General features: G+C 40.6%; 1 protein-coding gene across 4 annotated transcripts in view; it reads left to right on the top strand.

The window, feature by feature from the left end:
* The window catches only part of LOC126293598 (protogenin A-like), a 450,940-nt gene that overhangs the window by 382,292 nt on the left and 51,394 nt on the right, over nucleotides 1-17,254 (top strand). For all 4 annotated transcript variants that reach the window (XR_007552316.1, XM_049986876.1, XM_049986877.1 and 1 more), the window contains exons 10-13: nucleotides 1,405-1,596; nucleotides 4,511-4,710; nucleotides 8,128-8,257; nucleotides 15,912-16,140. Coding sequence is in view for 3 of the 4 variants with exons in the window: in XM_049986876.1 (XP_049842833.1) it covers nucleotides 1,405-1,596; nucleotides 4,511-4,710; nucleotides 8,128-8,257; nucleotides 15,912-16,140 (751 nt within the window). In the remaining variant the exon portion in view is untranslated. The remainder of the gene's footprint in view (nucleotides 1-1,404; nucleotides 1,597-4,510; nucleotides 4,711-8,127; nucleotides 8,258-15,911; nucleotides 16,141-17,254) is intronic.

Genomic DNA, 17,254 nt, shown 5'->3' with positions numbered 1-17,254 from the left:
GTGATGATGTTTGGCAAAAAATTGACACGATCGGCCTCGTAATGAGCGAGCAACTCCGCACAGGTGGTGCTTCGTCGCTCTTCGTACTGTTCTGTTTGGTGGCTACGAACCCCCCCCCCCCCCCCCCCCCCCCCCCCCCCCCCCCCCCCCCTGAGTACTCCATCTGCTGGACAAGTGCATCAGCACTACCGACAGAGACATCCGGCAAGACAGCAGCAAAGTGTGATTGTGATCCATCGATCACCTCGATTGAGAGTACGCATGTGTTCCAGCATTGCAGGAGTTGCAGCTGTGTTTGGCCGCCTGGCACGAGGAGATTGGACAGGTTTGTGTGAACTCATTGTGATGATCACAGATGCCTCACCCAATGACTCATCGTGCTGTTGTTCACTGCCAGGACTCCGTAGACATTCTGCAAGCACCTTCGAAAATCTGTAGTACTTTGGTTTTCACCAGAAGAAACTCTGTGTGACCTCTCTGCTTGGAACTCACGTCATGCCATTTTGAAGGCTATGCACAGAGCTGCCACCTATTGGGACTTCGTGAAACTGTGAGAGGCTAAAGCAGGACTATTCCATAATGTCGCACAACAACTTCCATGTTTTTTCAATCAAAATTGACAGAGAAAAAAAAGTGTTGTATTGCGTTCTTAACATTCCTCGAATATTCCTAGATTCCTCACTAAACACTGGTTCTTTAAACTTTGTAAGCTGCTCTTTGGGGATTGTTACTGCATGGCTTAAAGGGTGTTCCATTTCAAGTTTTTCAGCATCTTTGTAACACTGTCCTTTGGGTCAAACAAATCTATTATAGAATGAAATTTTCACTCTACAGCGGCGTGTGCGCTGATATTAAACTTCCTGGCAGATTAAAACTGTGTGCCAGACCGAGACTCAAACTCAGGACCTTTGCCTTTCGCGGGCAAGTGATCTACCAACTGAGCTACCCAAACACGACTAAGGCCCCCATCCTCACAGCTTTAATTCTGCCAGTACCTCATCTCCTACCTTCCAAACTTCACAGAAGCTCTCCTGCGAGGAGACGAGGTACTGGCGGATTTAAACCTGTGAGGAAGGGGCGTTAGTCGTGCTTGGGTAGCTCAGTTGGTAGAGCAGTTGCCTGCGAAAGGCAAAGGTCCTGAGTTTGAGTCTCTGTCCCGCTCACAGTTTTACTCTGCCAGGAAATTTCAAATCTATTATAGTTCATGCAGCACTTCTTTGTATGTGTTCAATATCCCCTGTTAGTCCTATTTGTGTTAGCCCCACACACAAGTCAATTAGTAAAAATATTCAGTGACGAGTTTGGAAATAAACATTTTTCTTGCTGCAGTATTACTGTTTTAAGTTACAAACAAATAAAGAAATGTAGGGACACCTACGTTAACAGCACATCCGTTCTGCACAGTTCCGACGACAGCGCCACGGGTGTCGGTGCAGACGGTGGACGCGACGACGGCATCCGTGAGCTGGCAGCCGCTGACTCCGGTAGAGGCGCGCGGCCACGTCGCGTCGTACAAGCTACAGTGGGGGCCACAGGGGGAGCCCGCCTACAGCGTCGAGGAGCTGCCGCCCTCCACCACACACTACGTCCTCACAGGTTGGTCGATGTGACACTGTGTCTGGAACGGGTACTACAGTGTAATTTGTTTGCAGTGCTTTGTCATATATTTGAAATTTAAAATTAGTCACTACCTAATTGGGCTCAAATTGCAAGTGGGCCTATCTTAGCAAGAAATTTGCTTTTGTGATAAATGTGAACATAGATGCAAATTCTGCCTCGAAATGTGAAATTGCGACATTACCTAATAAATGCTGTTTCATAAATTACCAGATGAATTCTACTTCCTGGCAGATTGTATCCAGATGAACAGTTACTAGAAATACTTTGAAATATTTATTTATTTTCTGTGTATCAATATAAAAAATGTAATGAATTTTTGGTTATTGGAATTGCATATCAGCTGGTGAAGCCCTCAGTTTGTAAAGATAAAATGCAGCAGAACAAAGTGTACGAATGCAATGACATATTGCTCTGCTCGATGCTCTATTGCCACGTCAACTGTTGGTGGCTGAATACATCTACATCTACATGACTACTCTGCAATTCACATTTAAGTGCTTGGCAGAGGGTTCATCGAACCACAGTCATACTATCTCTCTACTATTCCACTCCTGAACAGTGAGCGGGAAAAACGAACACCTAAACCTTTCTGTTCGAGCTCTGATTTCTCTTATTTTATTTTGATGATCATTCCTACCTATGTAGGTTGGGCTCAACAAAATATTTTCGCATTCGGAAGAGAAAGTTGGTGACTGAAATTTCGTAAAAAGGTCTTGCCGCGACGAAAAACGTCTATGCTGTAATGACTTCCATCCCAACTCGTGTATCATATCTGCCACACTCTCTCCCCTATAACGTGATAATACAAAATGAGCTGCCCTTTTTTGCACCCTTTCTCTATAAATGCTGCGTAATACACTGTAAGACTCAGTCATGCAGTTCTAGCCTTTTAGAACAAAGAACCATGTATATTTGTTTGTTAGATAAAGCTGTGAAGTTTGTATAATCACAATGGTTACATGTGACCTCATTTCTGCAGGATGAAAATTGAATTTAAGAAGCCATTTTTTTCTTGTTACGTTAAGGGCTGAAACGGTTTTGCTAGACTGACCAAATGTTGCATCTGGAAATTACCTGTATTGATTTGTGATTTAGTCAGCACAGTGGCTGATTCGCTTCAGTTAAATATTAGAGCCAACATCTTCATACCGAGTCTAACATTTGTCTTCTCCTTCACTGCACAAAAAGTCATTCTGTCAACATCATCCAAAACGTTTTAACAACAAGACATAACCTGAGAACTTAAGTATGTTTCAGAAACAGTTGTGAGTTCACACAGGAATGAAAATCAATTGCGGAAGTTGAAATCTGGCAACTAGAACCACATTTCCAAATCAATTTTGGAGTGTTTATGTTACCAATCAGAAGCAGAACTGGAAAACGTGTTAATGAAGTTCTGTTTTGGAAGACTCTTATAAACATAATGAATGTGTACACTTTAAAGTGACAAACAAAACAGTACATAGTTATTTTACAAATGAGGCTATGTTATCAGTGGTCATAAAATTTGACAGCAATATGATCTTACAAAGGAATGATGAATCGTTATGTAGAAAATAGTCATCCACATAAAATATGCAAAAGTTTACAGATCTGAAAATGGTTGTAGAAAGTAACTGAAACTAGTCATGATGCTTTAGTTGTACAACAAAAATTGTGATCTAGGTGTTAAAAGTTTTTCACGTTAAAATGCTATTTATTTTATAAATTTTATAAATTATATTACCACCACTGTCTCTCTCCTAATAACGTCAAAGCTTCACTAAATCAAACCATTAAAATCCTTATACCAGTGTGAAATACAGAATGTGGAGCTGTGATAATAAACAAAATTACTTTCTTGTCATACTGGTTTTTGTGGTCATACCACAGTGTAAGGCTCATTTGAATGCCTAATTTTCCGTTCCATACTGTACAAGCTGTTGCCGAGGCTCTAAAGAAATAGTTTTCGAATCTAATCGTGCTTAGCTATGCAAAGCTACTGAACTGTTTATCAATAACTGTGCAGCCTTAGAATGTGCATCTTAGTGCTAAGCAAAGTAATCAGAGCTTACACTTGATGCAGAATCTAACTAAATCATGTTTGTGCAACTGCACTCTTCGGCATCAGTCAGATGGTGTCGAAACTCGACCATTGCACGGTTAATGGTAATCTGCTTTGCAGATTCAGTTAATTACGAGAGCTTATATTTGAGAGTCTACGAGGAAGAGTGCTGCAGTAGGGGATGAAACTGAAGGCACAGGAATGTGGCATGAACAAATACCCTGTGCTTGTACAATGAAAATCTGTGCCACTTACCCACCCCTCAGTAGACCACCATCCCATATTCATTGCTTTGTACTCCAGCAAGAGGATCCCCCAATCTGTGATGCCTGTGGCTCGTAATCACTTTATGCAACAATTTGAGTGAATGCCTTTTATGTTGTGATGAGAGGGCAGAACAGAGTGTAGGTGGGGAGGTGTACTCTATTTTAGCAGATGACAAGGCAAGTTTGGTAAACCTTCTGAACTTTTATGTTGTGTCTCTGATTTTTAGTGTGTTCCAGAGTGGGCGGCTCATTCTTTTTATTCCAGCGATAAGTTGGCTGCAGCTATGTGCTGTGCTATTTTAATACTTTCAACAGCTTTAGTTTTCTCTGTCTCTCTCTTTAATTGTAACTTCTCGGCTTAACAAAATACATTATTTTTGTGTGTGCACGCAGACATGCTTTTCGGCCATTTTTGTAGCTTTGATTGTTGTTGAAATTTTATTATTTTGTGACATATATTTTATCAACATGCATCTCACAAAATTTTAATACAGGTACCTAAAAACCTTGCTGTTACGTGCCCAAAACATATCATCATAAACACCATTGTGTGATTATATGAAATACTGTTCCCATACAGGGTTGGAACCGGGGAGACATTACAACATCAGAGTCCTGGCAGCGACAAGCCGCGGCTACCCAACGGAAGACCTGCCGTGGGTCACGGTGCAGATGCCCAGTGGCAGTGTGGATGGGGACGAGGGGCCAGGTGGCGGCGTGGGTGGGAGTCCCGTGGCAGTCGCCCTGGTCGTCACGCGCGTCAATGCCACCGTGCTGCAGGTCAGAGCACTGATCTTCCAGAAGGCCTCATAGTGACAATAACAGATCTAGGTTCTATATAAACATTTATGTATATACTGTTTAACCCACTGTCAAGTGCTTGGAATGGGGTATTTCTAGTTAAGGTTTCTTTGTGTTCCAGTTGCATGTCGAGCACAGGAAGAATGGCTGCTTATATGCCTCTCTGTGGACAGTAATTAATCCAATCTTGTGTTTGTGGTCCCTGTAGGACAGACTTTGAAATTTTTGAAGGTAGCTGAGGTGCAAGTTATCTACAGCTTGAACAGAAATCAGACTGCAGTTATAAGAGTCAAAGGGCTTGAGGGAGAAACAGTAGTTGAGAAATGAGTGAGACAAGGTTGTAGTCTGTCCCTGATGTTATTCAGTCTGCATATTGAGCAACATGAAGACCAACTGAGGATAAATTTGGAAAGGGGAGTAAAGTTCAGGGAACGACAAAAAAACTTTGAAGTTTGCCGATTACATTGTAATTCTGTCAGAGACGGCAGATGACTCGAAAGAGTGATTGAACAGAATGGATAGTGTGTTCAAAAGAAGTTAAAAGATTAGTCTAAGTAATAGTAAAATATAGATAATGAACATCATCTAAAATAAAACGGGTAATGGAATGCTGACAAATTAACTCAGGTGATGCCCAGGGAATTAGATTAGGAAATTAGATACTAAAAGTAGAAAATTAGTTTTGTTACATGGGCAGCAAAATATCTGGCAGTGACTGAAGAAGGGAGGACATAAAATGCAGAAAGGCAATTGTAGGAAATAAATTTCTGAAGAAGAGAAATTTTTTAACATTGAATATAAATTTAACTAATAGGAACTCTTTTCTAAAGGTATTTGCCTGGAGTGTAGCCTTGTACAGAAATAAAACACGGATAATGAACAATTCAGACAAGAAGAGAAAGGAAGGTTTTGAAACGTGGTACTACAGAAGAGTGCTGTAGATTATATACATAGATTGAACAAGTAATAATGAGGTACCGAATCAAAATGGGGAAAACAGGACTTATTCGTGGCACAAGAAGGGATTTCTTGATAGGACACATCCTGAGACATGAGGAAATCGTCAATGTGCCAATGGAGGGAAGTATTGGTGGGGACTAAAAATTGTAGAGCAAGACCAATGCTCGAATACAGGAAGCAAGTTTGGATAGATGTAAGTTGCAATAATTATGCAGAATTGAAGATAATAGCACAGGATAGGGTAGTGTGAACAGTTGCAGCAAATGAGATGACGATGACGATGACGATGACGATGACGATGACGATGACGATGACGATGACGATGACGATGACGATGACGATGACGATGACGATGACGATGACGATGCCGATGCCAATGCCGATGCCACCTGGCATATGAGGTGTGATAAAAAAGAAATGGGAATTTCTGTGTTTCTTAAAGAATTTTTATTTATTCATCAACATCTACTTTGTTCCTTAGCAATCACCCTCAGATATAACACAGTTGTGCCAGCACTTTTTCAATTCTTGGAACCACCTCTGGAACTCACTTTTGGTATGGCGTTTAGCTTCTTCATTAATTTTTTATTTTTTAGTTTTTATTTTTTTATTTTTTTTTTTATCTCATTGATGGTGACATTTCATGGTTCTGTTCAGCATAGGGAATAGAAAGAAGTCACAGAGGGCCATGTCTGGCGAATACAGTTGCTGATGTACCATAATGGCTTGTTTTTTGTCAAAAAATCAGGAACTAACATCGAGGTGAGATTGAAAGCATTGTTGTGATGCAATGTCCGTGAGCGATTTCACCACAATTCTGGTGTTTCCTTCAGATTGCTTCATGCAAATGGCATGTAACTTCTAGATAGTATTCTTTATGGACCATGCGACCATAAGGCAGGAACTCATGATGCCCAATCCCATTTTAATTGAAGAATCCAGTGAGAAGAACCTTCACATGTGATCCGGAATGAGATTTTCGCTCTGCAGGCTGTGGCTAAGCCATGTCTCCACAGTATCCTTTCTTTCAGGAGTGCTAGTTCTGCATGTTTCGCAGAAGAGCTTCTGTAAAGTTTGGAAGGTAGGAGACGGATACAGGCAGAAGTAAAGCTGTGAGTACCGGGCGTGAGTCGTGCTTCGGTAGCTCAGTTGGTAGAGCACTTGCCCGCGAAAGGCAAAGGTCCCGAGTTCGAGTCTCGGTCGGGCACACAGTTGTAATCTGCCAGGAAGTTTCATATGTGTTCGATTTTGTCAAACTTTTCTCGTTCTTGGCTCTTCAGTCAGTTTCCACTGCGACAATTGGCCCTTGTTTTCAACTTCATATACATATAACCATGTTTTGTCATCTGTTTTACCTTTCTTGAGAAGATGAGGAGCATTGTCGACTTCATTCAGCAATTCCTAAGTGATGTCTATGGGGCATCATTTGAAAGACAACAATTTCACAACAAACTTTGCTGCTGCACGTTTCATACCCAAAACAACTCAACAAATTGCTTGGCATGATCTGAAGGATATACAGAAATCATCAGCAACTTCACTGATGGTGATTGGCAATTTTTCCAGAAATATTTTCTTTACTTCTTCCACATCTTCGTCAGTAATTAATGTGGTAGCGCGTCCAGGGCGGCTGTAGACTTCAACTTCTTCTCGACCTTCTTTATTCCCTTGTAACTCTTGCCTTAGTTGTTGTAGATTTACTAAAAGCCATATTCAGCATTTCAAATGTGCTGCACTTTATTCCATTTTTCAAACAAAATTTAATGCATATAATTTGATCTATCTTTCTTGAAAGTAGGAATTGCCAGAGCTCTTGAAAACAGATATGACTGTTTTGACTGCAAGTAAAAAGCCAAACATTGAAAAGAGCTGAAATTGCAAACATACATCATGAGCACTTGTATTGACAAGATAAAAAAAAATTGAAAATTGGATGTATAAAGCTTTTGAAATTAAAAAATTCCCATTACTTTTTGATCACACTCCATACAGTGTATTGCAATATGGACATTGGTTATTCCTACATGCTAGCAATAACAAACAGCCACTGCCTGACAATATTGAGCAGTTGCTTTGAGGAAATATTGTAGTATACGCAAAATATGATTCAGTGGCTAGCTAAGAGCCATATATTTATAACTTACATTTGAGAACTTTAAAACTTTCTGGTTCCTTCTGTATATAGTTTTTATTTCATGAAATAAAATTTAAATACATCAGGTTAATATTTTTGAATATCCTTGTCCATTCTTGCGCAAAAAGTTAAAATTTTGGATTTTTCTTTAGCACCAAGTACTAAGGCAATTTATACCTTTACTCTCTATTTCCCAGATGCTGTGACTACTTTTCTTGTCAACACTAACAGTTGAAAAATGTTTCAAATGTGCAGTGTTTTCAATTCATTGTATTTCGGGAACCGGTGTTCATCCCACACAGGTCGCATGGAAGAAGCCGAATACTTCGGTCGATGACGGAGTACAGCTGTGGTACAGGCCGCGTGGCAGTTCGGAGGTCGGCCCCTTCACGTACGACGCAAACACGACGCGTGCAGTGCTCACGGGTTTAGGTAAGCTTACAGCTGTACCTGCAGACAGGCGCTGACTGGTAGTTTGACGGGTGTGAGAGCCACGCACGATTCGTGTTTTGTAAATGTCATCATGAAGGGGAGCCAGCTGGTAGGGGGCTGCCAGAGTCAGTTATACAGTATCAGCCAACAGCAGCCACTGCGGACTATGTAAATTGTTCCATCCATCTCATCTCCATCTGTCCCCCCTCTTCTGTATCTCATTACCAACTTATGCCCCCCTCCTCCTCCTCCTCCTCCTCCTCCTCCTCCTCCTTCTTCTTCTGACAGAAACATGTCTGCAAACTTGTATTTATGGATCAGGTGCCACTGCTATGTATGACACATACCCTAGAAGATATTTCAGTTAAGTTTCTCAATTACTTTTATTATTAAAATACAAACTGCTATACACACAAAGGTAAGTCATGGATATCGTACCTACAAAAGTCACTAGATTACAGGCTGATCAAAAGACCAAACAGAACCTGAGATTTCCCAAACTGTGATTTAAACTGTTTGAACAGTTTGAGTCATGCTCAGACAAAGCCTTGCTTGAAATAGTGAAAACTGAGCTGTAACAATAGAAGACAAATGCAGTGAGATACTTGTAAGTAAGGAGTCAAAGCATAATATATGATGTAATTATTATGGCTAAACTTTTGGTTTGAAATTGGTGTACATTTGCAGAAGTCAGAACTAGAAGCCTGGAACTTGATTTTTATGAATGTTGCAGGTGAAGACATATTCATCTGTCAGGTTCTATTGACACCCAATGATTCAAATATGCCCTCCAATTTAAAGCTATTACAGTTCCCTGTGCAGCTTGCATTTGCTATGACAACAGGGCACAGGGCCAATTACTTTGTGTGGTAGATATTAAACATCCCGGGTAATGCAGCTAATATGAAAGAAATACAAATGGGCAGGAACAGAATATCATAACATACTAGGGGCATTTGAGAGTCTGTGCAAAGTCCGAGAGATGGCACCAGCGGCATGTATAGAGGTCATGTTTAGTTAGTGGCATCTTTGGAAAGAACGCACACCAAGTTTCAGCCATATTGGTCTATTTCTTTGTGTTTAGCATTCGTGTGAATCAAGGAAGACAAGTGATTTTCAAAAAATCGATGAAAAAGAATTTCATGTGGTGATTAAACATTACTTTATGAAAGGCAAAATGCCTCACTTGACTAAACAGAAGCTTGATAAACATTACGGTGACTCTGCACCTTCGATTAGAACAGTTTATAAGTGGTTTCAAAATTTTCAGAGTGGCCATATGGGAACAATATGCTGAACGTTCTGGACGCACTGTGGAGGTTACGACTCCCAGAAATCATTGATAAAATCCATGATATGGTGATGGATGACAGAAGAGTTTAGGTGCACGAGATTGCTAGTACTGTGGGCATCTCGAATGAATGAGTACATAATATTTTGCATGAACATTTGGACAGAGAAAGCTATCCACAAGATGAGTTTGATTACTCACGCTCGACCAAATACAGAATCGTGTAAAGTGTTGCAAGGATGGTTTGCAGCTGTTCAGGAAGAATCTGCAGGACTTTAATCATCATTTTGTCACTGTGGATGAAACATGGATACATTACTATACTCCTGAGACCAAACAACAATCTAAACAATGGGTTACCAAGGGAGAATCTGCACCAAAAAAGACGAAGGCCATTCCTTCGGCTGGAAAGGTTATGGTCATTGTCTTTTGGGATTCGCATGGGATAATCCTCATCAACTATCCAGAAAAGGGTAAAACTATTACTGGTGCATATTATTCATCATTATTGCACCATTTGCAAACTGAGCTGCAAGAAAAACGCCGGTGTTTGGACCACAAAAAAGTCCTTTTCCATCACAACAGTGCACCAGCACATACTTCAGCAATTGTAGTCTCAAAATTATTGGTCATAGGATTCCAACTCATTTCACATCCCTTCTGTTCTCCAGACTTGGGTCCCTCGGACTACTATTTGTTCCCTAGTTTGAAGAAATGGCTGGCGGGACAAAGATTTTATTCAAACTAGGAGGTGATTGCAGCAACTTATAGCTATTTTGCAGACTTGGACAATTCCTATTATTCGGAAGGGGTCAACAAATTAGAACAGCGTTGGACAAAGTGCATAAGTCTAAAAGGAGACTATGTCGAAAAATAAAAGAGGTTTATCTCAAACACGTAAGTGGTTTTATTTTTGTACGGACTTTTCAAACGCCCCTCGTATATGCTCTGATGAGCCAAAACATTATGTCCACCTTTAGAGTGCAATACTGCAGAAATTCTACACAATGAGGATTCAACAAGTCCTTGGTAGGTATGTGGCACCAGATGTCTACAAACAGGTCACACAGTTCCCACAGACGACAGGCCAGTGTCTCAATTAGGCAGAACTGGCATCTGATAGCATCCGGTATATGTTCTGTTTTCTTCAGATGAGGTGAATTTGAGAGTTCTCTTCCCAGCTTCTCGAACTGGAGTAGCAGTTCTAGTATTGTGACATCGAATTATTGTGTTGGAAAGTGCCAGAACAATTGAGGAACACGTCGAGTGTGAAGAGATGTGGGTGGTTCGCGATAATGTTCCTGTAGTACGCAGCTGTCACATCGCCTTTGATTACCACTGTAGATTCCATTGAAGCCCAGCTGAACCTCAACTGTGGAAAAGTACTACCTCCACCACTCCGTATATGTGCCGTGGTGCGTTTTTTGAGGAGTAGTTCACATGGATGACGGCACATCCGGCGGCAAACGAGCGTAACTGACAGTGTCGTCGAGTCAGTATGGGAATGCGTAGGAGTCGCCTGCAGTGGAGCCCAATGTTTGACACTGTGTGCAGAGCGGTGTGTACTGAAACACCTGTGCCTGGCATCAGAAAATGTCACTAGATCTGCCACAGATGAGGGTCTTATTCACGCGTTACAGAATGGACAAGTCTCCGTCGTGCACATTCTGTGAGGAATGTCTGGACATCTGACGCATTGTCACCTACTCACAGCTCCACTGTTCTTCGACCACTTTCCATACCTGTGCACAGTGACAGTGTGCGAACAGCTTGGCCATTTCCGAGACGCATGATCCCAGGCACTCGACCATAACAGTCTGCCCTTTGTCAGGGCCAGTTACATCAGTACAATTCCCCATTTCCCTCCTTTACCTGTGCTCCACTTCTCTATTTTCTAACCCAGAAAGATGGCTGCAATGCCAGCTGGCAGCACTGAGTGTCACAGTGGGCAGGTATCGTAATATTCTGGCTGATCAGTGTACGTGAAACTGCAGATCAAAAGAACATCACAGGATAATGTGAAAACCTAAACCAGTAGTTAAATTGGCAGTTCTGTACACACAAAATGCAGTGACACATTGTCACACATTTAGCCAGGAAAAGTAAATGAATATTAATGGTGCTGTGTTTTGTTGTATTTCACACCAAGAAATGTTTGATGCTGCAAACGAATCTGAAAGTTAGGCTGAAAACATCCTACCCTGGAAAATTTCCTAGCAGACAATACTTTCAGATATAGGCAGAAATCGGACAAAAAAAAAAAAAAAAAAAAAACTGTAAGTGAATATCAAGTGCTCTATATATTTTGTAAAGAAGTGTGTTAGGTGTAGAAAGCAAACTGAATTTATTAATATGTTTGATTTCAGATCACCAATGAAGAAAAATCAATGGAATGAAATGTATATGGTTTTATAAATATGCATCTTTTTCTAGGAGTCAGAAGGACAAATTTGTAACACCTGAAATACTTCAGTAGTATATATGGGCAGTAGTTTGGACTGGTACTAATCATTTCACATTAGTAAGTATGGTAATGGAGTTATTTTATTTAAATTGAATGAATCTGCAAGATGCTCCTGGTTCAGCCACCTTCTGTTTTGATGAAACCTGTACTGACTGTACCAGAGTGACCTATGGGAAGTTCTGAAGAGTGTAAGCTTCATTTGTGACTCAGTGTAGCTACTAGTGCTGTTTTGATAAGGGTTGCATTACTTTGGAACTGAAGATGTAGGGGGGGGGGGGGGGGGATGATGCTTGAGTGTGGCAAACAATTGTTTCTGACCTAACAACTCTAGGGTACTGTTACTTGCCGCCATGATGCAACTTACTATGCAGATCAGAGAAGTAACAGCAGTAGAGGCCAGGCAACACTGCCAGTGGTATAATCTTTTTTTAAACTGTTGCCAAATGTTGTGACAATTTTTGCCCATATTCTGACAAGGAACACCTAATGGCTAAATCATTCTGCAAATGTGATTTGTGGTCAGTGAATTAACTGTTAACCTGTTTGAAAATTAGTTAATTATGGCTTTCGTAGAAATGTATTCACTTGATCTTGGGCAAAGTACTAAATCTTGTGCTGATTCAGTTGAACCCCCTGTGAGTTACCTTTATAACCAGTCAATGAGTCAAAAAGTACTTCCTGAAAACCAAGTTATGTGGTAGTAGCACGCATTTATAAAAGTGTTGATAAAATAATTTCTAATTATAGACCCATCCCCCTCATTACTTATTCTTTGGGGAGGGCGGGAATAACTCGTCCATTTTTTTCTGACAGAAAGACCTTTTAACAACAGCTGAGTTTACCTTCACAAAGTTATCTCTGCAGTAAAAAGCATTAGATTATCTCAAGAACTTAGTTCTAGTATGATTAGCAAGAAAAAAATTAGACCTTTATCATTCATTTGTGTAAATCATAAAACTCAGAAAGGGAAACTGAAATAGTGTCACCTTAAAGGCCACAGATGGATCAGTCCTATGTCAACAACAGAATACAGAGTGTCACCTCAGCAAATTGTATTACACAGGGGGGGGGGGGGGGGGGGACTAAATTTGTGTTGGGGAAACATAAAATATGCTTTCTCACAAGGATCAGTACTCAGCCCACTACTTTCCTTGACTGCATAACTGGTTTACCAGCAATGTTTGCTGTTGACACAAGTATGTTGGATCTCAGAAAGTAACGTACATATGTGTTTTAGTGCCATGATCAAAAGTATATGTCCTACAGAAATGTGCAATAAGTGTATTATGTAAAGTTGATAACCGACCATTGTGCAGAAACTCTGCAGGGACTTAGTGATTGTTACACATATGCACCAATACATTTACTCCTTACTGGTATATGTGGTTAGTAGCAAGAGTGCATTTTGAGTGAACTGTGAAATTCATGACCACAAAACTAGAGGCAAAAATTATTTTTATGTTCTGATTTGAGCATGCATGCCCCCCCCCCCCCCCCTCTCCCCTCTCCCACTCCCACTCACACACACACACACACACACACACACACACACACACACACACACACACACACACACACACTACCTACCTATGTTCGTACATTACCTGTCCAGCTGGCACAATGTAGGGACTCATGTGCGTGCATGTGCATGTGTGTGCATTCTCAGAAATCAGTAAAGCTTTACAAATGTATAGTAGGAAGTAGTTCATAGGAACAGCAGCAAGTGTAACATGAAGAGCACTGGCTCAAAAAAATAGCTGAATTTCTGCTAATCGACATAATAACCCAACTTGTAAATCTACAAACTAAAAAGTGCCATCTCATCTTATAATAACAGTAGCTTGGAAAGTACATGATACCGTCAAATGGAGTGATTTTGGACACCAGGGCGAATTCGGACAGTATGACTTATTTACTCTTTGCTACTGCATAGAAACAAAGAGTTACTTATTTTAATGTCCATGTGCCAGTTATTTTAAGTCCAAGATTGCATTTATCGCTTTCCACAACTTTTATTTTGCGTCAATTGTTTCCCTAGGTGAATAATAGACTAAAATTCTCAGTGTTAAAAATCCATGCATTATAGTAAAGTGGAAACTTTCTATTGTTGCACCGAGCGGGAAGTTATTGTAGCCGTAATTGTCAACGCACTCAGTAGCTAACAGCATTGAGACAATTTCTGTACAAGTTTGTCAAGTTTCTGGTGCAATGTTATAAAATAACGACGGTTTTTGTAAAACTGTGTAATGTGTGGGGTGATTTCGGACAATGCCAAGAACGTATTAGAGCAGGAGAGGTGCTACAGTACGGTGTAATTATGACCCAGAACTTTTAGATAAAGCTGTTCATGATATTCAGAGTGGTAAACTATTGTACAGAAAAGCATGTGATTAGTATGGTGTAGCTAAATCAACCCTACAAAATAAAGTGCAGGAAGCACATCCGAAAAAAAAAAATGGGAGGACAGTCAGTGCTAAATAAAGAAGAAGAAGAAGAAGAAGAAGAAGAAGAAATGTTGTAACAAGATATCTTGAGGGCTGCACATTGGGGATTTCCCTTCACTAAATTGGATATTGGATATTTAGTTAAAGGCTACCTTGATAAATCTAGCTGAAAAGAGAAGAAATTTCATAATATCTTGCCAGGAGAAGAATGGGTGCATTTATTCTTCAAACGACAGTCAGAAGATCTTCCCGTTCACTTAAGCAAAAATATTAAATGCGCTTTTGCAGAACTGAACATAGAGACTGTTTATATTTAAATTCTTGCAAAGCAAAAACTTATCTGTAATATATAAAATTCATTATATCATTCCATATCACTTATTCGTAACAATGGGCTCCCTTAAAATGTGTAAAATGTCACCAAAATCAAATAAAAAGCATGTAGATTTTTAAAAAAAGGCAGTAACTGTCTGAATTCGCTCTCTATATACTGTAACTTCGGACAGAGATTTAAAAAAACACGTCTGAAATCACCCCAATCCAAGGGGTGACTTCGGACACTTTATTTAACTGCCTCATATAAATATACCTACACATGCACTTTCTGGTTCTGGGATATTTTATTCGTTACACATATACCCAACAATCAAGTTAATCTAAAATATATACAAAAGTAACAATCAAAATAACAACAAAACCATCCGAAAACACCCTGTTTGACGGTATACAAACAGAGCAAAACAAGGTGGTTACTGAGGAGGCTGTTGTTGGATACATTAGTACTAGTGAAATGTGCCTAGGGCACTTCAATTCCCCTGTAAAAAAGTTTGATTGGTTTCTCAAGTGGCTTTGTACACCATGACACTTTTATGTGAAATATCATTTTTTAACTACCTTTGCACACACTTGACGTTTCTATGTCCACAAAGTTTGGTTGTTACTGAACCGATCTTATCCACTCCTGACACTTTCATGTAAAAAAGTGGCTAGTTTTTGAACTGATCATGTTCACCCCTGACACTTCCACGACAGAAATATAATTTGGTTGTCTTTTGAACTGAGCTTGAACGCACTTGACACTTCTAGTTGGTTATCATTGTAACTGATGTAGTACACTCTTGGGACTTTTATCAACAGTTTGGCAGAAAGCAACTCCAGGCCACCTGTACTCAAGTGTGCTCAAGAAAGCAGTTAATGATATTTGGTGTGCCTGTGTAATGCCTCACACACCTACTGGACAGTATTTTGACCTCAGGTTTTCTTGCTATGGTTGCTGCTGGGTATGTCGCTTCCATTCCGACAAAACTCACAACATATGAAGAAGACAACTGGGCTCCTTGCTGAAATAGTGTGGAGGAAATAAAAACGACAAGTTGGTTGAATACCTGAACCTCACCATTAGACTTTTTTATTGTTACTGTTTATAGTGCTACAGTAACAAATCCCTTGTTGCAGTGGAAGGGCCACTGTACGAGATCCGTGTGCGCTCCGGTGGTGTGGCTGGCTTCGCGGTGTCCGTCCCGTCGCTGCCTCCCCCGCTAGACGTCTCGGCCACCCCTACCTCCCCGCGGTCCCTCCGCATTGCGTGGACCGCCTCGCCAGATGTGGCGCGCTACAGTGTTGCAGTTATACCTCTGGGCGTTCCGGGTGGAGCAGAGGGCAAGCAGCGGCACTTCTTAGTCAGGTACGTTGGAGGTTGCCGTGCTGCTGGTCACAGTCTCTGAGGAAAGGATGGTTGGGACTGATCTGAGTTATATACTAGGAGTAAAAATAATAGTGAATAGTAGGCTTTCCTGATGCTTGCAGTACTTTGTCAGGAGGAAATGGCTGTTAAAGAAATAACAAAAACGCCAGCACATACCGGGTGATCAAAAAGTCAGTATAAATTTGAAAACTGAATAAATCACGGAATAACGTAGATAGAGAGGTACAAATTGACACACATGCTTGGAATGACATGGGGTTTTATTAGAACCAAAGTTCAGAAACTGTCCGACAGATGGCGCATCATCTGATCAGAATAGCAATAATTAGCATAACAAAGTAAGACAAAGCATAGATGATGTTCATTCCTCAACAATAGCTGTAGTCAAGGAATAATGTTGTAAACAGCACTGTAAAGCATGTCCGGAGTTATGGTGAGGCATTGGCGTCGGATGTTGTCTTTCAGCATCCCTGGAAATGTCGGTCGATCACGAAACACTTGCAGCTTCAGGTAACCCCAAAGCCAATAATCGCACGGACTGAGATCTGGGAACCTGGGAGGCCTAGAATGACGAAAGTGGTGGCTGAGCACAGGATCCTCACCAAACAACGGCCGCAAGAGATCTTTCACGCATCTAGCAATATGGGGTGTTTCTTTTGGTTCTAATAAAACCCCATGTCATTCCAAGCTTGTGTGTCGATTTGTACCTACATTATTCCGTGGTTTATTAAGTTTTCAAATTTATACTGACGTTTTGATCACCGGGTACTTTGTGCAGAAGGACCAGGCAAAGTGAATAGTGGAGTCCTACTTGTTTGTAGGAGGGAAATTAATTTTTTGCCACCTGACACACAGTACTGATAGAGAGAGAGAGAGAGAGAGAGAGAGAGAGAGAGAGAGAGAGAGAGAGAGAGAGAGAGAGAGCTGTAGCCCTTGAATAGTTTAGAAACAGTGTATAATAAATGCTAACATTCCATATTACCTGGAGGAAACAACTTTGCATCATTAATTAGTATACTCAGTGTATGAAGGCTTATTAGTATTACACTTGATTCTCTGAGTATTTGTAAATAATATGCAGTGAAAAATCTTC

Source organism: Schistocerca gregaria, chromosome 10 (assembly GCF_023897955.1).
Source record: "Schistocerca gregaria isolate iqSchGreg1 chromosome 10, iqSchGreg1.2, whole genome shotgun sequence".
Taxonomy (NCBI): Eukaryota; Metazoa; Arthropoda; class Insecta; order Orthoptera; family Acrididae; genus Schistocerca; species Schistocerca gregaria.
Note: the sequence above shows the minus strand (reverse complement) of the source record. Positions and strands in the feature narration are given on the sequence as shown.